Source organism: Solanum stenotomum, chromosome 11 (genome assembly GCF_019186545.1).
Source record: "Solanum stenotomum isolate F172 chromosome 11, ASM1918654v1, whole genome shotgun sequence".
In the NCBI taxonomy this organism is placed as follows: Eukaryota; Viridiplantae; Streptophyta; class Magnoliopsida; order Solanales; family Solanaceae; genus Solanum; species Solanum stenotomum.
This window is the reverse complement of record NC_064292.1, coordinates 6,744,633-6,769,454: the sequence shown is the minus strand read 5'-3', so window position 1 is coordinate 6,769,454 and position 24,822 is coordinate 6,744,633. Positions and strand designations below refer to the sequence as shown.

Sequence of the window (24,822 nt, the reverse complement as noted above, 5' to 3'; positions counted from 1 at the left end):
CATGTTTTCTAGGCAACGGGGTATTGTTGAAATGCCAAGATCCTTGGCAACGAATTTTCTAGTGTTAACTCTTTATACCTTGTAATCTCGTTGAGAAGCATGACAATGGGTATGTCAGTGTACATAACTTAAACTCGAGTATTTACTAAAACCTTGCAACAATTTATCAACAGTGTTCCTAGTCCCAATCAAGTAGTCAGTCTATCAACACATTTGGTTTCCTAACCTCAGTACTACTTATCCAGTCATTATACAGCCTTTGCCTAATTATCATGATTGTTCCCCCTTCAGAATCACTAGGTATAGCCTACATCTGTCAACTCTATTCAGTGAAGTTTAAAAATGCAGACGATGAAAAAGAATTTCTAACTTCTTTTTTTCTTTTTTCTTTTTTTGAATAAGTAGCATCTAATGGCCTCTTTATACAGTCAAGAATATCAGATAAGCCCAACAAAAAAGAGTTGCTTATCCGCCAAGGTTGGAGCAAATACAACAACCTCCTGCTAAACCAATTTCTACATGTATACTGCGCATGATTGATTTCCTATGATCCAGCTATACTAATTCGAAAGGAAATACTAGACTTGCAGATTACGAAAGGTTTTAGATCGGATGGGGAAATTTGCCAGGTTGCGAAATTGCAGCAGCCTCATCATCACTGAACCTTGAATGTGTAGACATGCTGCAGCTGTGCTTAGCAGAATAATTATCTGCTGGCATCATGAGTGACTTCGACTTCCTACTCTATTTGCAACAAAAGCAGCAATAGCACCACCTTGTATCAGCAAATAGTCTGCACCGGAAACTGCATCAAGAATCCAACTATCCAGGCTGATGCACCTCTGGCTTCAATCAGTAAGATTACAAAAGAATGATACAAGCATTGACTATCTCCAGTCCCTGCAGTGGCCACACCTCCAACCGGTTTCCCCTAACAACTCTTCAACCCAAGGTGAACAATGACTGTGGATCCATATGCCACACATTTGACAACAAAGATCAGGGCATGGTTCAGAATGGGAACACATCTTACAAGGGACAGTGACAGCAGCAGAATCTATGCTAAGTGCATGCTCATGCTGAAAGTAAGACATATCAGAAAGTCCATCTGATGGAAACCCCAACGATGTGTCAACGTTGTCTGTTAAATTAGCAGATCCATCAGGAGGGCCACAATCATCAGATGCAAGCAATTCATTGAAAGAGAAATAGGTCTGAGGTTCAAACTCCATATCATCATACTGGAAATCATCATATTCAAACATCATGCCTTCCTCAAAACCATTTCTGGACGTATCCCATTCAACCTCAACAGGTGTGGATAATTCAACATTAGTGGGGTTGTTGGCAAAAGGAGTGTCTGAATCCTTATCCATTCCTCCATTTCTTCTTACTGGCAGTTTAGCACCCCGTTCTACATTAGCTGGTATTTCTTCTGCAGAAATCATTATGTTTCCTCCAAAAAAATCAGCATTGGAAGGATTGCTTGCAACAGAAGAATCCAAATCATTCTCATTCTTTACATGCCTTCTCACAGGCAATTTTTTAGGGCCCAGCACAGACATGGTTGCAGCATTCCATTCACAATCAGCTTCTGGGAATTGCTCACTGAATTCTTCTGAGGTAGAAACAAGAAAAGAATAATCATCCTCTAGATATAAGTTGTCCTCCGTTGAAGGCATCACTTGAGTAGACATCTCGTCATCCATACGTAGCTCTGAAATCATCCCAGAACCAAACTCCATATCTGAATTATCTATCTTTAAAGCCTTTGTGCGCATTCTCTTTTCTTCCAACTGTTTCTTGCTTTCTGGATTCAAATAAGGACAGATAGGTATTCTAGTCCTACGGCATCTAGAACATTTGAACCCCATAACATTGTGAACTTTTGACTCTTCAAGTCCAACAGCATCAGCATGAAACCAATCTGCAAACTCGCAATGCATCAATTATTGCTCTAAACCTAAAAAGAAATGTAACATATATTCAAGATTAACAGAGTAAAAAGAATTCCTCCCAGGAACAAACTTACTTGAACAGGTTTCACAACGGATGTACATCAAATCAGGATTGTACGGATTGTGACAAAGGTGGCAAGCAGGTATGAGAGATTTCCCATCTGGATTGCCCTTCAGAAGTATGTTTCTGAATCTAAAATCAGTGCCAGTGTCTTCACTCTTCTTTTTCCAAATGACACCTAAGTTGCGGCTGTTGCGCTTTGTTTTTGCTGTGGAGTTCGAGGAATTGCCATGCTTCATCGCAGAAGAATGCTTCAAAGTGGCAATGGAGGCTGATGGACAATTAAAATTACTAGCATTTACTCCTTCATTGGCTGATATTGGCTTTGAAAAGTATTTTCCTTGCAGGAGTAAAGGACTTTTTGGAGATTCATCAATGCATTTAGCTTGAGAAAGGGCTCTATTGTGGTTACACTGTTTGCAAGTGTTTGTAGCATCCACTGTTGAACTAACTGTACAGCGCTCATGACAGAGACCTGCAAAAAGAGATAATATGGATGAACTTCCAGACCAACTAGCTAGACTGCATAACAACATGATAGTAACTGATACAAGAAAAAGATGATATATTATAGTACCTTGGCACGTATTGCACTTGACCGCATTCCTGAGAAAGTGAGATCGCATAAATAAGCGAACATGAGAAAAAGAAGAAAAGAAATTTTGATAAATGCATTAAATGGATACCTGAATAGCACATCCGTTTGACATGAAGCACAACAATACTTATCATTGCCATCTCTCTTCTGTACTAGATAAGAGAAGATATCTTTACAAGGAGCCCAAGGAGCCCTTAAGGGTTTTTTCTGCATAAATGCACTTGTAGGTTTGTTTGCTGAAGGGAGATCTTTTCCCATTTTTTCTTCATACTCTTTTATAAGATACAAAGGAATCCGCAACTCAGAAAACCAATATTTTTCCTTTCCATCCTGTGTTTGCTCTACTTCTACTACACTCTTCATCACACGAGATGGGAGATGTTTCTGATTCCCAAAAGCAACACCATACCTAATCTCATTTTCAACAACTCTTTTGTCGCATATGTAAGCATTTCTGAAAGCTGAAGCTTCTGTTTCTGGACCTTTCCCATCTTGGATGCTCTGTTCGGGACGAACAAGGTCACTCCATCTCACGTGCATGTCTAGATACCTCACCTGTAAGGGAAAAGAACAACTTTTTCACTAAGATTGAACATCAGAAGAAACACTTGATCAGACGCAGCAAAAGCTTGTCACAAAAAGGAGCTTAAATCTTTATCAATATATCTCAATCACCTGAAGCGCAAGCTGTGATGTGGTCTTACACATATCAACTGCAGCCCGCCAAACAAGCTGCCTATTTCTTTTGGCAGTCTCAGACCCTTCAGCATAATAAATACCAGGTATCTTTCTTACACCACCTGCAAGAGAATAAGCTATTAATGAAATCTGAAGTTGAATTGTCTTATAACCTTTTTTTTTTTGGTGTAACTATGTACTCCCCAAAAAGGTGGAGGATATTACTCAGTTTCTAGATAGTTTAGGAGGGATATAGGTGGTAGATTTCTTTGGTTTTGTTTACTGTAAATCCCAGATGTAACTACTACTAGAATACACTATTGGTGTATCATGTCTATAAAATGTTAACTTTCTCAAAAAAAATCTCATGGCATTTATATTTGTATTCCACTGAAATTATGGTAAGACGTAATGGGATATTCCTTCTTTTCGACATGTGAAAAATTGAAGATTTGCAGTACAAAAAAGGTAATGGGGGTATCTCAAAGACACCTTGAAGTGCAGCTTTCTTCACCATCCTTCGGGGTAGAGTCCCTTTCTGGAATATAAACTTAGAAATCAAGCCACCTCTCCACCAAGTGAAGTCAGTTGGTAGATCCTGGCTCTCATCAGCAGTGGCTTCAACAATAGCAGCCATTGGTTTCCTACCACGTCTCCCTGGTTTACGCTTTTGAGTTGATCCAGCAACACCAGCAGCTGAATGAGTGACAGAAGACTCAGATGGTCCACCGTCAACAAGTTTTGTCCAATCCATAGAAAATGCAACTAGGCGGATATTCTCCTCAAACTACAAACATAAATCCATACACTACATTCATCAGCACAAAGAACATGACATTCTATAGAGATAAAAGCATATGTAGGAAGTAATAGATGTCAAATGTTAGGGCATATAACAAAGTATCTATTTTTTGAATTATTCTAAGTTAAATGCAAAGTTCCCAAATAAAGCCACAAATAGCTAGCCCTTCCAAATTCTATAGCAGCATATAAATTGCAAAATTCTGTTGGAATTCAAATAATGTGCAACTAAGAAATCAAGGCTGCAACTTAAGCAAATGGAATTTTCCCTTGGTTTCTGGATTTCATACTTCAGACCAAGATTGATAACCACAAACATGATCAAAGCAAAGATCATAAGCACTTAGCCCACTTGCAGCAGAAAGAATACTCACTAAATGAACCAACGTCGGGACAAAAATTGCATGTGCAGATATCATGTATATCCTGCATCACATTACTCAAAAGCTGTTCACTGCTGCTCCCTGATGGCAATAACTCCACATCCCCCTTTCTCTTTGCCATGCAAACCTTTCATTATTTTACCACAGTTGCTTTGGCTCAAAAGACAAGAGGCAAAATAAGATAAATTGGTTTCTTCAGTAATCCTCCACCAACTCTTGTGCCTTTTAACCTCCCCTCCTAATCCAACGGCTTAGTAAATTTGTTGTATGTTCAGACATGATCCACCTAGTGTTCGTGAGGCTAAGAAAAAATTCCCATAACTAAGCAATGGATTTGCAATGGAGGAACAGATGGTTGTTCGTCTCCCTGAGTTGTTACAAAGAAAGCACCTAGACACCAATTGCATTCCTTTCCTATGTAGCACTTAATGAGTAAGACCAACCCTCTTAACACCATCCACGTAAAACACTTCACTGTCGTAGGTGTTAAGCTTTTCCAAATGAAGTTCCATTGGTATAGTGGCCTCCCAGAGATCATACATTTCTCTTTCTTTTTTTTTTGAAAAGGTAACTTGTATTATAAACACAGGAATACTCAGGATGTATTCCAGTAATACTTACAATCAGAAATACAAAAGTGTTGATGTTTTCCTATGAACTCCTTAAGGACTCTAACATACTAATGATATCCTCATCTTCATGAGGATATTCATGTTTACACCAAAATAGAAAAGAGCTAAACATTTCAGCTTCATCTTCTCCATAGAGCAGCTCTTGTTCTCAAAACATCTTTGATTCCTTTCCAGCCAAATAGTCCACCAAATGCAGGCTGGGACAATCTTCCATCTCTCCCTGTGCCCCGACTGATTTCCATCCCGATTCCAACATGCCAAAGCTTCCTTTATGTTTCCTGGCATAGACCAACTGATGCCCCTTTTATTGATGATAATTTGCCAAAGTTTCACTGTCTCCTTACAGTGTAAAAAGAGATGATTTATTGTCTCTGTCTCACATTCACAAAAAAACATCTGGAGCACAAATCATACATTTCTCTTTTGAATGCACTATTAACTGTGAGAAATCCTCCTTTCTATGCTTCCAAAAAAATCTCGGCTCTGTTGTGATACCATTGAAACAAGTTTCCCAAGTAATGTTGTCACCCTCTCCACTTCCCAATCATTCAGAAATCTCTAGAAGGAAAGGTCCCGCCCCTGGATTGCAACACCTACACACTCTTGCCTTAGGATTGTTGCATATAGTAAATAGATCAGAGAATGGTTCTTATACTCACTAAGAGGAGCTTGATCAACCCATCCTTCTTTCCAGAACTGAATCTTACTACCATTACCTACCTTGAGGTTTTGTGCTTCCAGCAGATGCCACAAGGTCCCTGATAGATTTCCATACTCCAGCTCTAAAGGGTTCTGTGATTGTTTTAGTACACTACGAGCTTGTCTCACAAAACTTTGCCTTGATTAACACCTTCCAAAGGGCAAGTTCCACATCATTGTATCTCCAAAACCACTTCATCAATAAGCTACTCCCTCTGTCCCAATTTACGCGACTTGCTTTCCTTTTTGGTCAGTCCCAAAAAGAATGACACATTTCTATATTAAGTAACAATTTAACTATAAAATGTCTATTTTACCCTTAATGAAATGATTTACAGCCACAAAAATTTCTATCATTCATTTTGGACCACAAGTTTTAAAAGTCTTCCTTTCTTTCTTAAACTCTGTGCCGAGTCAAACTACCTCACATAAAATGGGACGGAGGGAGTATTATTCTGCAGCCTTAAATTTCTTATTCCCAATCCACCTTGTTTTTTTTTTTTTTGAGAATGGTAAATTTGTATTCATCAGCAATGAGGGTATGCTGGCAACCAAACAAAAGTAAAAAATAAAATTCAAAGGCCAAGTAGTCATGATTACAAAGAGCCTAGGAAATCTACTACCTGATCTACTTCATATATACCCTCCTCTTTACACCAAAAAAATAGAGTATTAATGCAGTTTTCTTTAACTTTCTGCATTGGGTTAGCAATATTCTTAAAGCACCTATTGTTTCTTTCCTTCCAAATTGACCACCATATGCAAGATGGAACTAGATACCACCATTTTTTCTGTGTTTTACTCCCCCCTCTTCTCATCCAACAGTTTAGTAGGTCAGCAGTATGCTCCGGCACCACCCAAGGATCTTGAACAATGCTTTGAAACATATACCATATCTGGGAAGTCACTCTACAGTGAAGGAACAAATGATTGTTTGTTTCCTCCTTCTCATGGCAAAAAAAGCACCTAGAAACAATCTGAAATCCTCTTTTTTTCAGTCTCTCCTGAGTCAGACATGCTCTTCTGCACACTAACCATGTGAAACACTTTATCTTGGTTGGGGTGTTGGATTTCCAAATTTGTTTCCAAGGTCCAAAAATGCCCCCCGGGTGTGTTGCCAGGTCTCTTTTGTACATTCTTCCAACAGAAAACTCCCCATCCCTATCATGTTTCCATCTGATTGCATCAGGATTAGTGTTGAGTCCCGGAAAATCTTCCAACCTTTGCAGTAAATTGGCTACTCTATCCACCTCCCAGTCATTTAAGAGCCTCCTAAGGGTTATATTCCACCCTTGCTGAGACCACATCTCAGCAATAGATGCTCCAGGGTTGTCGCAAAAAGAGTACAAATCTGCAAAGTCCTCCATGAGGGAGTTCTGTCCTATCCACTTGTCTTTCCAAAAAAGGATTCTAGTCCCCTCACCCACCTTGTAGCATATGTTCCTCGCTAGTTTTGGCCACAAATTTCTGATAGACCTCCAAACTGAGACCCCATAGGTGCTGGTCACAGTGTTGGATGTCCATGAATCAGTTTGTCCATACTTGCTAACAATAACATCCTTCCACAGAGCCTGCCCCTCTTTACCAAACCTCCATAGCCATTTTGACAGTAAGCACCTATTTTGCAGACCTAGATTCTTAATGCCAAGACCTCCTGATTTCTTGCTTAGTTGGGCAGTTTGCCATTTGACCAAGTGAATGCCCTTTCCTTCCTTGTTGCCCAACCAAAGAAAATCTCTCCTTAGTTTATCTAATCTATCTTTCACCTTTGCAGGTAAGGGGAAGAGAGACATAACATAAGTAGGGAGAGCATCTAAGACAGAATTGATCATTGTTATTCTTCCTCCCAGAGATAGGTATTGTGTCTTCCAGGTGGCTAATTTTTTCTCAGTCTTCTCCACAATTCCATCCCATATTTCTAATTCTTTGTGGTTGTTACCCAACGGCATCCCTAGATATGTAGTTGGGAGATTTTCTATCTTACAACTCAAAATATTTGCTAAACACTGGATGTTAGCAACTTCCTTGACTTGAAACATGCTGCTTTTTCTCCAGTTCACAGAAAGCCCTGACACTGCCTCAAAGATTACTAATATTATTCTGATGAAACACACCTGCTCAGCCTTGGCGTCACAGAAGATCACAGTATCATCTGCATACAGTAATTGACAAATTTGTAGATCTTCCCCAGCTTGGTTGCCCACTTTGAATCCTTTTAACCATTTCTTCTGAGAGGCCACCCGTATCATACTATTAAGTCCTTCCATAGCTAGAATAAAGAGGAAAGGAGAAAGAGGATCACCCTGCCTCAACCCCCTTTCTGAGGGAAAAAAACCAGCAGGTTCTCCATTAATCAATATAGAGAACCTGACAGTTTTAATGCAAAATCCTATCCACTTCAGCCATTTCTCTCCAAACCCCATTTGTCTCAGGATATTAATAAGGAAATCCCAGTTCACATGATCATAGGCTTTCTCAATATCAAGCTTACACATGATTCCTGGGGTTTCACCTTTAATCCTTGAATCTACACATTCACTAGCTATTAGAGCTGCATCTAGGATCTGTCTGCCCTGTATGAAGGCCATTTGATGTTTGTTGACTAGCTTGCTGATTACTTTTTTCACTCTTTCTGCCAGAAGCTTGGCAAAAATTTTATAAACTCCACCAATAAGACTTATTGGTCTAAAGTCTCTAAGTTCAGTTGCCCCTGGCTTCTTTGGAATAAGGGCCACATAGGTGGCATTGAGGCTCCTCTCAAACTCGTGTCTTTCATGAAAATGGTTTATTGCATTCATAAAATCAAACTTAAGCACCTCCCAAAAACTCTGAAAAAAACACATGGGGAAGCCATCAGGGCCAGGTGCCTTGTCACTGACACATGACTTGATGCACTTCAAAACTTCAGCCTCCTCAAAGTGAGTTTGCAACCAATCGCTTTCTTCCTCACTAATAGTTTCCAAGCCTTGCAACTTAAATTCCGGTCTCCACTGTTCAGTCTCTGTGTACAACTTTTGACAAAAGTTGATGATTTCTCCTTTAATATCTTCTGGATCTGAGATAGAGTTTCCTTCCACCACCAAAGTGTCAATAGAATTAACCTTTTGTGAGCTGTTGCAACCCTATGGAAAATTTTTGTGTTTTTATCACCTTTTTTAAGCCATTGTATTCGAGATCTTTGTCTCCATGCTATTTCCTCTTGTTTGGCAACTTCCTCAAATTCCATGGCTAGATGAACCTTTTGGAGTAGTTCATCCACTGAGAGTAATCTCAGCTCCTGAGTTTTTTCCATCTCTGCTAACTGGTGGAGGATTTCCTCCTTTTTATGTTTCCAATCATTTCTATGTGTCATTTTCCATTCTTTCAATTTTTGCTTCAGCATCTTTAGTTTAGTAGCTAAGATGTAAGAACCTGTGCCATTTATATCCACCATTCCTTAATCTTGTCAGCAAAGCCATCCACCCTCAGCCACCATTGCTCAAATTTGAAATAGGACTTATTCGAATTCAGTTCCCCACAATCAAGCATGATGGGGTTATGATCAGAACCTATTCTGGGCAGCAAGTTCTGTTTGATCTGAGTGAAAGCTTCATCCCATTGAGATGAATGCAAAAACCTATCAATTCTGGAAGCTGAGCTATGGCCATCTCCTCTTCTCCAAGTGAAAGAACCCCCCAAAAGAGGGGGGTCCACGAATTCCATCGTATTTATCCATTCCGTGAACTCCTGCATGTCCCCTGTTATTCTGTGCTCTTCTGATCTTTCATTTGGGTACCTTGTGACATTGAAGTCACCACATGATACCCATGGGCCACTGCATACCTCCTTGATGTTGCTCAACTCTTGCCACAACTCTCTTCTAGTCACAGTATCACAGGAAGCATACACTGCACTAAGGAACCAAGTAAGAACTTGGTTGATGCCATCAAATTTTATTGTTAGACACTGGTTGGCAGTTGACACGACTTCCCCTCTCCAATATCTCTTGTCCCACATTACAACTATCCCCCCACTTCTACCCGTTGCATTCAGATGACACTCCCCCATCCACCTATTCTGCCACAACTGCCTAAAAACATGAGTTTCCTTTTCTGTCAGTTTGGTCTCTACTATCACATATATATCTGCCCCCCATTGTTGTATTACTCTCCTCACTAACCTCCTCTTATATTCACAATTTACCCCCCTCACATTCCAGCTGAAAATTTTCAGCTTCATTGATAACTGGTTGATGTTATCCTCCCTCTACTCCTTGGCTCACCTTCTTTAAATTTCACATGGAATTCCAGATTCTTAATCTCTTTTGGAATGAGTTTCTTACCACTGGTGGATGCAATAGATGCTGCCTTTTGTGCTAGTTCACCCCTTTTTTGATCAATTCTTAAAAAAAGATCAAAGGCCACCTTATCGCAGCCTTCAAAGGCAGCCCCAAACAATTGACTGAGCTTTAGGACATTTGACTGGACCCAAAGAGAAGCTTTATCTTCAATTTCTTGCTCCGAGAGGGAATCATTAATTTGGAGAGGTAATGGTTCTTCAAAGTTCGTCAATTGCCCTGCCCCTTCATCACCTCGAGGTCCCGCTTCCCTATCAGAATAATTAAAACTTTCCCCTCCCCCAAATTCCTCAATAATAGCCACAGGTCTGTTCTCCCCCTCCACTGAACCATCCCCTCTCTCTTTAACACATTCTAGGGTTCCAGGAGAGAGGATTTCCAGCATTCCAAGTTCTTCCTCAGAGAGACATGGTCTCGGTGAAGGCGTAGCCTCTTGCCCGAGAATATTATCGATGAAAGGCTCTGCTTCAGGAATTTTTGAAGTGTGGAGACATTGGACTTCCTTCATTCCAGACTCTTGATTATTTTTTAAATGGCCCAACAGGCCCAAAAGGCCCAACTGCTCTTTAATTAAATCAGGCCCCATCTTTTGAATTAGGGCAACCACGTGCCCTTCAGTCAAAGCCGCATGGTCCTCTTTTCTTTTTGAAATAAAAGTATCCTGCAAGCCTTTGTCCCCATTGTACTTTCCATTATCCAACGGATAATTGATCTGAGAGGTCCCCATCAAGCTTGATTCACCTCGAAGGAGTTGTTTCCTTGCTTCTCGGTGTTCGAGGACTTTATCACTGCTGGGCCTGAACCTCGCCGGAGCTTCACACCATACTGGCAAGGTGAAAGTGAACTCACCGTCGTCGACCTCAATTGTTGTCGGTATATCTTCCATAGGTCCTCTGACTCTAATCCGAGCCCATCTCAAGTGGTTTCGAAGTTGGGTTTCCTCTTCTGTCTCCAGCCACCCGCCACACTGGTCTCCTATGTCTTTCATTACTTCATCCGACCATAGTTGAAGAGGGAGCCCTAAGATGCGGATCCAAAACCAATCAAATTTCTTTTGCATCGGAATGGCCCCTGTTGTAGGGGACCACTATTCTAACTCCATGCACTAATTATTTCTCGTCCATCTTCCTGCTAGAACATTTTCAGCATCTCGTCTAGATTGAAATTCGAACAGAAACTGGATCCCATTCAAGTCGAAAATTTGGATGTTGAAAATGCCCTGCCAAGTTTGATGAACCCATTTTCGAAGGTCATTACGAGTTGGGATCTCGTCACAGCCAGGAAAGCATCCCACCAGACTTCTTCTCAGTGGATCTGTATCGTCCTCGTTGTTCTTCTCCAAAGACTGTGATGAATAGTTTGCCGACCATCTATTCCTATGGATTGCATCCTTGTAACTCCCCTTTCCTTTGTCCCCTTTTGTACCTGTTCCCCCTGTATTACCATTCAATTTCTGTACCTGTTTGGTGTCATTAATGAAAGGCTCAATTTTTTGCAATAAATTGGTCCACCCTTCATTAAATGCATTCTCCGGGAGAATAATCACAGATCTCTCCTCTCCATTAACTGTAATAACAGACAGAAACCTCCCAATCCACCTTGTTTTTGCGAAGTAATATTATTTCCCAGTTTACCAAGCAGTACCCCTTCCCTTCTTTGCAGTCTCACCATAGAAAATTCCTCCTCAACTTATCCAGCTTCTTTACAACTTTGGAAGGGATGGGGACATCACATATGTGAGGAGAGAGTCTAAAACAGAGTTTATTATCTCCAAGTGACAAATATTGAGCCTTCCACCTAGCTAGTTTTTATCTCTGTTTTTTCCACTATGTCTACCCAAATCTCCACTGCCTTGTGCTTGCTTCCCAATGGCATGCCAAGGTAAGTTGTTGGTATATCCTCCGCCCTACACCCTAGAGTACATTTGCCAATTCTTGAATTTGAGGGACCTCCGTGATGAGAAAAGGACTGTTTTCCCCCCATTGACCCTCAAACCTGATGATGCTTCAATAACTAGCAGCTGCATTCTGATGTAGCAAATATAGTACTTATAAAATAGTGTCTAGAACAGTCTTTGCAACAGGACAATGCAAAAAGAGACGGTTGGCATTTTCCCCTTCATTATTGCACATAAAACATCTGCTACATAATGACATTCCTTTTTTCTTTAATTTGCTTTTAGTTAGATATGCATTATGTGTGATCAGCCACATAAAACAGCATACCTTTGTAAGGTATCTTGATGCTTCCCTGACCAGTTAGTAGGGGTGCACCTCTGGCTATTAATTGCCTTATAGCATTAATCAACATAGAACTGGTCATTCTTTTGCCTAATCCAGATAATGATGTCAGGTATCACATCATTTAAGACCACCTTATCTAAACCATTCAACAAGAGAGTCATTCAAGGAATCTCTTAATCAAAACAATTTCTTATAAGGCTTATACCTCACTTTGTTCCATTCCAACATCTATAATAAAGGTCCTAATATTTTATCATCAAAGTTGTGTTTCCAATCCAAGTGTCTTGCCAAAACCTTGTAGGTCTGCCATTTCTGACCTTGATCTTTATGTTGGTTTCAAAATCTTGTTATAAGATGCAAATGTGTTTCCTTATGCCTACCTGTGTTACAAGTATTAGAAGGGCTAGCGAATCCCTGGGTTTTGTCTCTATATTTTTCAGAGATCAACATTCTCCACTAGCTCTGTTGCTTCTTCGCCATATCTCCACGACCACTTCATTAGTGAGCTACAACTATGTGTTGCACCCAAGGATGTGGCCTAGTGGTCAATGAAAAGTGGTTGAGAGCCATGAGGTCTCAGGTTCAACTCCCAATGGAGACAAAAACACTAAGTGATTCTTCTCATTTGTCCTAGCCTTGGTGGACAGAGTTACTTAGTACATGTTGTTGGTAGGAGGTGATGGGTATCCCGTGGGATTAGTCGAGGTACGCGAAAGATGGCACGGACACCATGGTCATCCAAAAAAACCATATTTTCTCAATTATTTATGTCCAGCAGAGACCTCCACTTCTTTTATCTTTCAAAACCATGTTCCCTTTTACCAAGAAAAAATCCTTCCATTCTTTGTTTCCATCCCACAAAAAGTTCTTCCTTGTTCATGGAGGTTTTTCGTCACAGTAACTGGTATTTAAATTAAAGACCTCACTGTTGATACGAATACCTCTGCCTTCCAAGGATAAGTAATGTATTTTCCACATAACATGTTTCTTTTCACATTTCTTCAATCTTTCGCCAACTGTTTTTCCTTGAATGTAGACCCTAATAAAAGGTATTTTCTAAGGAGATCATCGGTCTGACAACCTAACACATTACCAAGTCTGTGTAAATCTAGCACCTCATTAACAAAAAACACGAGTCTTTTTCTCTAGTTAATCTTCAAACCATTCACAACTTTAAGAAGTAATAAAATCAATCATAGATAACTCAAATGTGACTACTCTGCTCCGCATAACATGAGAGTATTTTTTTCCTGCATACTGAATGTGAGAAACTTCCGCCCAGAATAGCCATATGCCCATTCCCAAGCTCCAAAACTCTTAATCAACGGTAAAGACAAACCTTATATAGTATTAAACTAAGACCATCATGATCTTCCATAACCAGGTTTTTTTTGTTGTTATCTGTTCTTTCTTGTACTTCAGTTACTTCTTTTTCTTTTTTTTTAAGGTAACTTGTATTATAAACACAGGAATACTCGGGATGTATTCCAGTAATACTTACAATCAGAAATACAAAAGTGTTGTTGTTTTCCTATGAACGCCTTAAGGACTCTAACATACTAGTGATATCCTCATCTTCATGAGGATATTCATGTTTACACCAAAAATAGAAAAGAGCTAAACATTTCAGCTTCATCTTCTCCATAGAGCAGCTCTTGTTCTCAAAACATCTTTGATTCCTTTCCAGCCAAATAGTCCACCAAATGCAGGCCGGGACAATCTTCCATCTCTCCATGTGCCCCGACTGATTTCCATCCCGATTCCAGCATGCCAAAGCTTCCTTTATGTTTACTGGCATAGACCAACTGATGCCCCTTTTATTGATGAAAATTTGCCAAAGTTTCACTGTCTCCTTACAGTGTAAAAAGAGATGATTTATTGTCTCTGTCTCACATTCACAAAAAAAACATCTGGAGCACAAATCGAGGCCCTTCTTCATACGGTTATCCTGCGTGAGAACAACCTATTTTGCTAAGAGCCAAGTAAAACAGGGCACCTTAACTTTCCAGATCATTTTCCATGGCCATTTTCCATGGCCAGTAGCTTGATTGAGTGTGTGTCCTCTGTGAGTTTCTGTAAGTTGTTCCAACTGAGAATCTCCCCAGTGTATCTGGAGCCCATAACAGTTTGTCTTCTCTGTTACTAAGTTCCTTGTATCGTTCCAGGATATTTAGAAATTCAACCATTCTATTCACCTCCCAATCATTTAAAGGTCTTCTGAACTTCAAATTCCAACCTTGAGCATCTCTCATTTCTTTTGACAGTGGCCACTTTCTGTAGACTCAAGCTGAATAGGTCAGGGAAACTAGCTTTAAGTGAAGCTTGTCTCGCCCAAACTTACTCCCAAAATAGAGTTTTTCCACCATCTCCTATCTTAATTGTGCACTTGTTTATAAGTTTTGGCCATAGATTCCTGATTGTCCTCCACACTCCGGTGCCATATGGTTGTGTTGCTATGTTGCTGATCCACCTTGTCTCCATTCCATATCTAGCCTTAATGGTGTCTTTCCACAGCAACTGTTCTTGTGATGCAAATCTCCACAGCCATTTCATTAGCAGGCTATGGTTTTGTATTTTCAGATTCCTTGTTCCTAGTCCCCCTTCTTTCTTGCTGACTAAAACTTCATTCCACTTGACCAAGTGAAACTTGTGCTTATTTGGATCGCAGTTTCCTTGCCAAAGAAAATTTCTTCTAATGGCATCTAATCTGTCTCTTACACTTGCTGGCATAGGGTACACCGACATCATGTAGGTAGGCAAAGCATCAAGAACACTGTTCATGAGAGTAGCTCTGCCACCCAGGGATAAATACTGACTTTTCCAATTGGCAAGCTTCTTCTCGCTTTTCTCCAGTACATTGTTCCATAGTTACTTCTTTTTCTGGACTGTTTTTCCTTGATCCGAGCTGGGGGTCTATCAGAAACAGTCTCTCTACCTCTAAGGTAGGGGAAAGGTCTGTCTACACTATACCCTCCCTAAACCTCACCCGTGGGACTACACTAGTATGTTGTTGAATTAATTATTACAAAAAAAATAAAAACGTAGAGCTACAACATTTACTCCACCAAATTCATTTGTTGTCGAACCCCATACCTTTCACCAAACTAAGAAAGTATGACCAGCTGACATGATCAAAAGCCTACTCTAATGTCCAGCTTGCATATAATCCCCGCCTCCTCTTGTCTCATTATGCTTTCTAGGCATTCATTTGCAATGAGTATTGTATCCATTATTTGACTGCCTTTAATAAAGGTCATTTGTGTGTCAGCCACCAAAACATTGACCACCCTCTTTAATCTTTTTGTCAACATTTTGAAACATCTCATAGAAGCTCCCTACTAAGTTTAAATTAAGAAATTTTACTGAAATATACGTACTGAATGAGGAGAAAAAAACATGGAATATGGATGAAGATAGCTCTATTATCGTGTATTTCAAAGTGAAAGAAAGATCTATTAATCATATAAGAAAGAAATTTTTAAAAAGAAAAGTCCTTGAGAATAAGGGAGAACCTCCTAGGCCCCTAGTTTTTGTGTTTTTATATCTCATCTGGTGGGATAATCCCCTATGAAGAATTCTCTCTCAAGTTTCCCTAATACTTCCATGGCAAATATACGACATGATCTCAGCTAGTTTATACAGCTCAACATAGACCTCGATTGGGAACTTAATGAATACATTAGCTTGATGTCTCTTCTGAACGAGGCACCACCACTGTGTACCCAAATTGACTATTGACTACTTTTTTCCGAATCCTAATTCCAAAGGTGATTTCTCTTTTGGGAGCCCTCTTTGACAGGCTCCACCATCTTTTCCTAAAATGTGATGTTACTATCTCCAGATAGAGGCATTTCACTAAACACTAGACGCTCCCTTCCTAAAGTGGATGTGGAGGATATCAACAATCTATTCCTAAAATGTAATGTTACATGTGTGATTTGCCTTTTTTTTTCTTTAATTCCCAGGGCATCAAATGAGCTTTGAGCTCCTGGATTTCCTCCTCACTTGGCAAAAGACAGACATGAAAAAATCTTCCCACAAAAGAACACTATCCCTGTTGTTATATGGTGGGGTCATGTGAAAGGAAAGATATTCTAGAGTCTTCAAAGAAGGGTCAATATTGTGAACCTTAAACATAAATATATATTTCATATGATGAAGAACACGGATGTACATTTTTGCTACCAATGTTATAGAGTCGGTTGCAAGACATACTTTTCTTAGCTCTTTATATTCTCTACAATGTTCTCTTTATGAACAAACTTACTCCAACATTTTGCTGGCAACATCAATAAAATATTCATATTACCTACCAAAAAGTATACATTTCGAAAGAAATATCCATACAGTCGAAAAAAATATGATTGACACAAAATATAAGTGTGTAGGCTTTTCAACATGAGCTCCTTTAACTTATTTAAACATAGTTATGTTCCATCAATTGTCGGCCATTTTCAGATTCAATTATAAGTGCATCTTCAGTTAAATGAATTACGCTACCAAGTAGCCCCTAACACTACTAGCATAAAGTACTATTCAATGCTCAAAAACAATAAACAAAATACAATGCTTATCAACTAGTATGGTGAATTGAGAAGTGGCAACAAACATTTTAAGAGAAACAATGGGAAAGAAAGTGGACATTACGCTAGCTAACATTAACATATACAAAATTCTGCGAAAGACTTACTTCGAGCAAAAGAGACTTTATCAGACTGCAACCAGAAGCTTGTTCTGCCTGTTTACGCCATTGCTTTCTAAAAGCTGCACTCTGAAAAGGGCCACCTATCAGACCAGTTAAGCTCTCCTCCATCAATATAATATATGTGGCAATACCAGGAAGACTTCCCTCACCACCCTTTGCAGGACGTAGACCACTAAGTATCTTCACAGCCCCCTTAATGGCATTTGATGCTGCAGCATTCAACAAGCACCCTCTCTTACTAGCCACAATAGCCTTACAACTAAGACACCAACTACATCTTTCCCTTGGTACTTCCACGAGCTTCTTTTCTGTATTCGGCCAAAAAAAACGCACTGCTACTGATGAGAAAGCTTTAGCTTGAAGCAGAAAACTTGCAGATATTTGTTTACGCCTATTGTCTGAAACACGAGTCTCAGATCCCTGATTTTCTTCGGAAGAAAGGATAGCTAGACTAGCAGCAGCAGATGCCGCAAATTCTCCATGCAGGTAACTATTTATATATCCTTGAGGTTTGAAAGATGAACCCATGTATAAGCAACCTCTTCCTTGGGACACCATGACACCAGCATAAGTACCATTAATTTGTTCCAAGTAGTTACTGTGGCTTGAAGCATGTATAGCAGTCTTTACCAAATTTGGGCCATCTTGTTCAGTCCACTCAGAAGGAATAAGTTGCTGGTCAGCTGAACCAGTACATGCAATGGATTTCACTTGAATTTGTTCAGATGGAAACGAATCCATAGGTGTGTTACTCTGTCTTGCTATAGAATCAATATTTGCCAGACAGAGACCATCAGGTCGGGAAACTGCACCGAGATTCTCATTCTGCATAGGTTCCATCGGGAAGTTGCCTAGAAGAACATTTCCTGGACCATATCCAGTGACACAACTTGCAGTATTCTCCACCCCAGGACTTTGTGATGACGCAAGGCAACCACCTGTGGTGCCTTCTCCTTGCCTCCTAATTTCAGAAAGGTCACCATTGGGGAATATGATATTGACTGGAAGTTTCCAGTACTGAATAATTCCTTTGCATATTTCCAAATATAAGGAATAATGCTGCACATTGGCATTGAGCGCATATAAGACCTTGGGTATGTCTTTGTCATAGTAGTATCTGACATTACAGTCTGACCCATCCAAAGCCTTCAACCTATAAAAGACGATTAAAAATTACATTAAAAAAGAGAACCAGAGGTAGATTTCAGCATGAACTACTTAAGATTAAGGGATTTATATATCTCCACAAAGAATATCCCATAATAAAATACTGCAACTTAACAGAGTCAATAAATATAGAAGTTAAGAGACGTACACAAGTAGATGATTGCAAGTACCCATAAAGACTTGTCCATAGGAATCAACACCAAGCACCTCTGATCCTTTCAGAGTTGTTCCCCTTGTAATTTTGGGCTCAAGCTCATTGACTGTGCACTCGGGGCAATACCATGCTCCTTCTGGTATATACATCTTGCAAACACCAATGCACCTACCATGGTAAGATGATGGACAGCCATCACAGCAAAGTAATGTTCCATCCATACCACAGAGACGGCACTCATCACCATTACCATCTTGATCAGCATCACGAATGGAATCTTGTCCACTAACTTTGGGACCCAAAGAAATAGTATTAGAAGAGACATTTGTTCCACTGTTTTCTTTACTAAGCTTGATGACTTCTTGGTCCTTGCAAGCAGAAGTTTTAGAGTACCGTGGATGCACTCTGCGTGGTCCAATAACTGGGGCAAAAACTGTACCGCCATCCGAATCAATTCCTACCTCTGATTCCTCGCGCATGTCAATTTCTTCTCTTAGCTCTTCAGAATCTAGGACACTGTCGCACAAGATCTGCAGAACTATGAGTTTCCTGCCAGCAGACAATGAGTAGTATTCCTTCTCCAAAGTATGGGGATAAAAACCTTTCCAACCATGTTCATCCGTGTATCCCATTCCCGTTAAATAGTGAACTAGATAAGCAGCCCAAGTCATTGTATCAAGCAAGCTCCAATCAATGTTCCTACGAGCAGGCAGCAATAATTAAGCTCCCAAAATGTACACTACTAAATTGTATAATTATATAGCAACCTAAATAAGAAATCCTGAAAGCACAACTGCACTGGCTCTTGCTTATGCTGAAATAAATACATTAATTACGCATTTCAAGATGTCTTCCATGAAAAATACAGTGACAGGGAATAGTCAACAAAAGTGAATAACTGCTACTGCTTGCAAAAATGATACATAATCATCAGAAAAAATATTCAAGCACAAGGGCAGGACAAATTGCAGTGGTTGGGGAACAATAAAGGGACTTTTAAAGTAATTGCAGCATATAGGAAGTTGAACCACCAATCATGCAGGCACCCAAATGGCCCTGGAAACACATCTGGATTCTGGAAGGCCAAGATCCCACACAAAGTGGCCTGTTTTGTGTGGTTACTGGCCAAGGAAGCTGCGATGACAGAGGAGAATTTGATGAAGAGGGGGATTCCACTATGCTCTAGATGCTTTTTTTGTGGGGAACCTGAAAAGACAGTCAATCACTTGTTCATCCAGTGCAAGGCCACTGGCCAATTGTGGAGTCCATTCCTAAGGCTCAAAAACATCTCATGGGCCATGCCTGGTAGAATTTCAGAGGCCTTGTACAGTAGGGAAGAAGCAGGATCACAAGCAAAGAACAGAAGCAACTGGAAAATCATTCCTGCTACGATTTGGTGGACTATTTGGAAAGAGAGAAATCTTAGAGTTTTTGAGAATAGGGAGAGTAATATGCATCAAGTAAAACTGAATTGTATTCTAACTTTGTGTTTTTGGTTTAATCAGATTTACTCTAATGACAGTCTCTATTATTGATGTTTTAAGACTCATTATAGGGATAGGACAGTGCCTTTAGAGTTCATTATGTAAATATGGTTTTCAGTACAAACTACAACCCGTGTACTGATTTACAGAACTAGAAACAGTTACCAATCTCAAAAAAAAAAAAAAAATCAAGCACATCCCAAACATACAAACAATGTCATACCATGATTAATTAAGACAACTAAACTGTCAGGAAAGTATGTCATTCAATGCCTTAATACAGGTAAAGTCAAACTGCATGAGGACATACTGTAATGGAACTTCATGTCATAAACCATCATTTGTATTCTTCTTCTGACAAGTTATCTAGCTTTTAGTCTATTTTACTGCGTCATAATCAAGGCATTCTTCAAGTTCAGTGATGTATTTTTTGGAAGGACAGCATGACAGGAAGCACCTCCCAAGGGATTCAAAACCAAAACAACATTAAAGTAAAACTGACTAGAACTAGGTCCAACAGATTTTCGAAAAATATCCTAAATGAAATAGGCAAATATACTCACCTTAGGCATTTTGATGCAAACTCAGAACCATCAGATGACAGCTTCTCAAGGTGACGCCTCAAAACACGCATTAGAGCAACATGAACAGAGTCCAGCAACGAGTTTGGAACAGAACAGCTGAGTGCACCCACAAAGTCATCAAGTCCAAAGGGACTCAGAAACAATGTGGTACTAAATGTCCGTAAAAAGCTATAAATGGACAAAAGGTGTGGTACATACTCCTCTGGAATACCAATATTGCCAGAAGATGGAGGCAGTTCAGGTGCAGGAACAAAAGGTTTTTCCACCTCTGAACTTAAATCCTGCTCCTCGTCATCTTCAGAAAAATCGCTCAGTGAAACGGCATCAGTATCTACTTGCATCTTCTCAAGTTTAACAGGACAATCATTCCTCAAGTCACTCGAAACTGGCACTTCTACAATCCTATCAACTACAGCACTTATCGGCTCAGCCTCAATCTCAACCTGAACAGCAACATCCTTTACCTCCCTACCTGCCACCATTTCATTCAACTTTTTCTTCCTATCCAACCATTCACCAACCAACTCATCCTCTTCAACCAAAACCTCTTTCAATTCACCCGTATCCAAATCTTCACAATCACCATCATCATAATCAACCCTATACAACCCCGAATCATAAAACATAATCTTCCCCAAAAACAACCCATTTCCCTCAAATTCCTTCCTCACATACCTACCCACCAATGATTTAGGCTTCAATCCAACAGCCCTTTTCTTCCCATCCTGATCAACCTCCACATTTGTAACATCCTTTCTTCTCCTTTTCCTCCCTCTCCGTTCTGATCTCACCACACCACCCTCCATTCCACAAACCCAACTCAAATTCCAATCCAATTCACACCATAAACCAAAAAAATCCAGCAAAATCAAAATCTGGGGTTCCTTCCCCTCACTCAACAATCGCACTTTCCCAACAAAATCCACTCAAATTTTAGCCTTTTACAAATTCTTCCTTCAGATCGCAAAAACCCAACAAAAAAAACAAACAAAAAATCAGCAAAATCTTACCATTTTATACAAATCAAAAACTACCCTTTACAGAAAAATGGAAGTTCAACAAACATAAACACACAAACACCATATAAAACACATAAAAATCTTACCTTTTCAAGAAAAAACCGCAACCACCGTCATTGAAAAGCCAAATGGGATAATGAAAATGTATAGATAAGAGAAAGGGGAAAAGGGGTTATAGCCCTAAATACCAAAAGGCAAAATCAAGATTCTTCAGTAGCCAAAGTTTAATGGTGTGGGCTTTCTGGATATTATTTTCATTACCCAAACCAGAACTCAGTGAGTCAATAATTCAAAAAATTAGTCATTTCAATGTTTTGATTGTTTTATGAGGAAAATATTTTTCACTAACTAGTTATTTTTCGTCATAATTATCATGATATTGGGCGATAGTTATTTCAGAAAAATAAATTATTTAAATATTTGATTGTTTTATGAGGAAAATAATTTTCACCGAATAGTGAGGGAAATGACTACTTCCCTCGCTTTCTCGGTGACAGTTATTTTTCATTATGACTATTATAGTTTTGGCGATAGTTATTTTTCGTTACAAATATTATAACTTTCGGCTATATATAACGGCTCCAACCACTATTTAAATGTTACTTTTTGGTACTTGTTTTTTTATTCAAGTGATATTTGATTTATTAACGTTATTATTGATCATTAATAAATAAGTTACTACAGATAATTATCATGAATCAAATTGTGTCTCTTACATTATTATCAGGTTCTATAGAATTCAAATTAACATTTTTTATATATTTATTTTAATTAAAAAATATGTTCATCATTTGGCCGAGCGAAATGCACTTCTATAAAGCAACACAACATTACTTTATATCGCAGTAGAATGCATGAAGGAAACTTTTACTCATTAAATTTTGTATTTTTTTCTATATAAACACACGTTGATACCTTTTACGGTAAATTGTAATACTTTCTAATGAGTATCATTTTTGAGTTATGTAAAAATTGTAGTTGTGATTATTCTTTAAGATATTCAAATTCAAACATAATTAAAAATTATAATACGCAACTTTAAAATGTATCATAATAACTCATAATTGTATACGAGACATTCAAATAACTTACACAACTATATTGTCGTATTAGGAATAACATGTATTTGATCATCAAAAATTCTACCAAATACATGTTAATTCTCTAATAATTAACTTATATTTCTTAATACTAGCGTAGACCTACCTAATAAGTTGCATAATTATGTAAATAATTTGTATACCGTTAAAATTCAGAAGATTTAATTATAATATACATTTATGAGTTAATATTGAGAAAAAATAATTATTATCCAAAAAAAATCAAATAATACATGTCAAAACACAGTTATCAACAATTGTATATATTTTATTATAATATACATTTATGAGTTAATATTGAGAAAAAATAATTATTATCCAGAAAAAATCAAATAATACATGTCAAAACACAGTTATCAACAATTGTATATATTTACCTATATTGATTACAGTGGGAATCATTGGAATTCATCCATCCTTAATCAAAAATCTCAAAATTCAAATCCCTATACATATATATTATAACGCAATAAATCTAATTTAATCGACCTTAATATAAATACCTAACAAAAAAACAAAATTGAAGTAATAAAAAGGTGGTGGGGACAAAAAGGGAAAAAAAAACTAATTACCATGTAGTGAGTCAACTCGGTTTCATTTTAATTTTCATTAAACTTTTTTTTTTTTTTTTTTTTGAACTTCTCCATTACACCTAACAAATAGCAGCAAATTTATTGGCGGGAACAAAATGCTTTAATAATTTTGTGTTACCCGCCAAACATCTTTGTAACTTCTAAAAATATATCCTAAAATATTTTGCACATTTTATATTCTTTTGGAATTTTACATTGATTGTCAATTTTTATTTATTAGTATGTCCTATGCTAGTCACTTAGATCTGATGCTCTTGAGCTGAGGGTCTCTTGGAAACAACCTCTCTACCTCCACGAGGTAGTGGCAAGGTCTGCGTACTATTTACCCTCCTCATACCCCACCTAGTGGGATTTCACTGGGTTGTTGTTGTTGTTGTAGTATGTCCTATGCTAAGTAACAAATACTCAATTAAATTATGTTTAATACATTGATAATTCTTAAATTTGTTAGTAATTTTCTTTTAGATATTTAAAATACAAATTATTTTAACTAACACATGATGAAGTGTTCATATTATCTTGTGATAAACTTAACTATCTAATAGACGCTTTAAATGTATGCATTTTTTTCATGTGTTCAATAAAAAAAATTCACTTGGACCCTTGAACACATCGTAAGTGTTCTTTTTAGACATGGGGTGTCGGGTATCAAATCATTAAATATCAGAGTTATATCTTTTTATTTTTATTAACATTAAAATGTTTGAATTAATAATTTAATCGCTCGAATCTCAAAATATGTATTAATATTTAGATGTATGAAAAAAATACATATTTGAATATTAATATATATTATAATTTATATACTAAATAATTAAGACTGGTGATTAAATTTTCAATAGTTAAATATATAAAATTGACTTTATTTTAAACTTAATAAACGTAAAATTCAACAAAATACGAAATCGATTTAATACTATATATATAAGTGTGTGTGTGACAATTGGCGGTGGTGATGATTGAAGATGGTCGTCATGGATACTAATTGATGTGATGTTGCCTAGTAAAGGTGTTGGGGGTAGTAGTTAGTGATGAGGCGACAATCAATAGTGGGTAATGGTGGTACATAGTTGGTAGTGGCAATTGAAAATGTGGTAAATAGGTGAAAATTAATGGTGATGGTGAATGATAATGGTTGACAATATATCATAATCATTGATGATTACGTGTTGTTGTTATTGATCAAAGATTGTTGTGATAATAGTGATTAGTGGTAATAATTGCAAATGATAGTCAATTATGTTGATGACTGATTGTAAGTAATGGTGATTATGAATGATAATAGTTAATAATGGTGGTCTCGATAACAATAGATGATAATTGGTGGTGATAAATGGAGGGGTGAATTGACGAAATTAGTAAAATGTTTGATTAACATTAAGACTTTCGTTAAATTTAAACAAATGAAAGTTTTTAATCTTTGGATAACTTGTTGTTTCTTACCCTCCCCCCCCCCCCTCTCTTCCCCCTGGAGCTTGTACCCATTTTATATTTTTTTGGTAATTTGAATGCATAAATTTAGGATTGAAGGTGAAGTGTATTTATTATTGGGAAAAAGGACAAATATACCCCCGAACTTTCGTAAATGGTATCTAAATACCCCTCATTATACTTTTAGAACGTTGAT

General features: G+C 38.2%; 2 protein-coding genes across 2 annotated transcripts in view; one reads left to right on the top strand and one right to left on the bottom strand.

Annotated features, from left to right (window-relative positions):
* Positions 1 to 375: 375 nt before the first annotated feature.
* Positions 376 to 21,773, bottom strand: LOC125843591 (DDT domain-containing protein PTM-like). The gene is made up of 10 exons (XM_049522727.1): positions 21,589 to 21,773; positions 20,463 to 21,437; positions 18,410 to 19,114; positions 17,080 to 18,247; positions 3,788 to 4,082; positions 3,293 to 3,417; positions 2,706 to 3,172; positions 2,597 to 2,625; positions 2,033 to 2,494; positions 376 to 1,927 (listed from the first exon to the last, which is right to left on the bottom strand). The coding sequence occupies exons 2-10, from the start codon at positions 21,287 to 21,289 to the stop codon at positions 888 to 890; spliced, it is 5,118 nt and encodes a 1,705-aa protein (XP_049378684.1). The 5' UTR covers positions 21,290 to 21,437; positions 21,589 to 21,773; the 3' UTR covers positions 376 to 887.
* Positions 21,774 to 22,366: 593 nt separating this feature from the next.
* The window catches only part of LOC125843569 (uncharacterized), a 224,888-nt gene continuing 222,432 nt past the window's right edge, over positions 22,367 to 24,822 (top strand). The window contains exon 1 of the mRNA XM_049522695.1: positions 22,367 to 22,378. The gene's annotated coding sequence lies outside the window, so the exon portion shown is untranslated. The remainder of the gene's footprint in view (positions 22,379 to 24,822) is intronic.

Excerpts from the sequence above, each read along its gene's own strand:
- LOC125843591 (XM_049522727.1), bottom strand. The coding sequence starts at position 21,289 with ATGGAGGGTGGTGTGGTGAGATCAGAACGGAGAGGGAGGAAAAGGAGA. Across the intron at positions 19,115-20,462 it reads TTTGCATCAAAATGCCTAAG|GAACATTGATTGGAGCTTGC; the intron begins GTGAGTATATTT and ends GCCTGCTCGTAG. Across the intron at positions 3,173-3,292 it reads CATCACAGCTTGCGCTTCAG|GTGAGGTATCTAGACATGCA; the intron begins GTGATTGAGATA and ends TTTCCCTTACAG.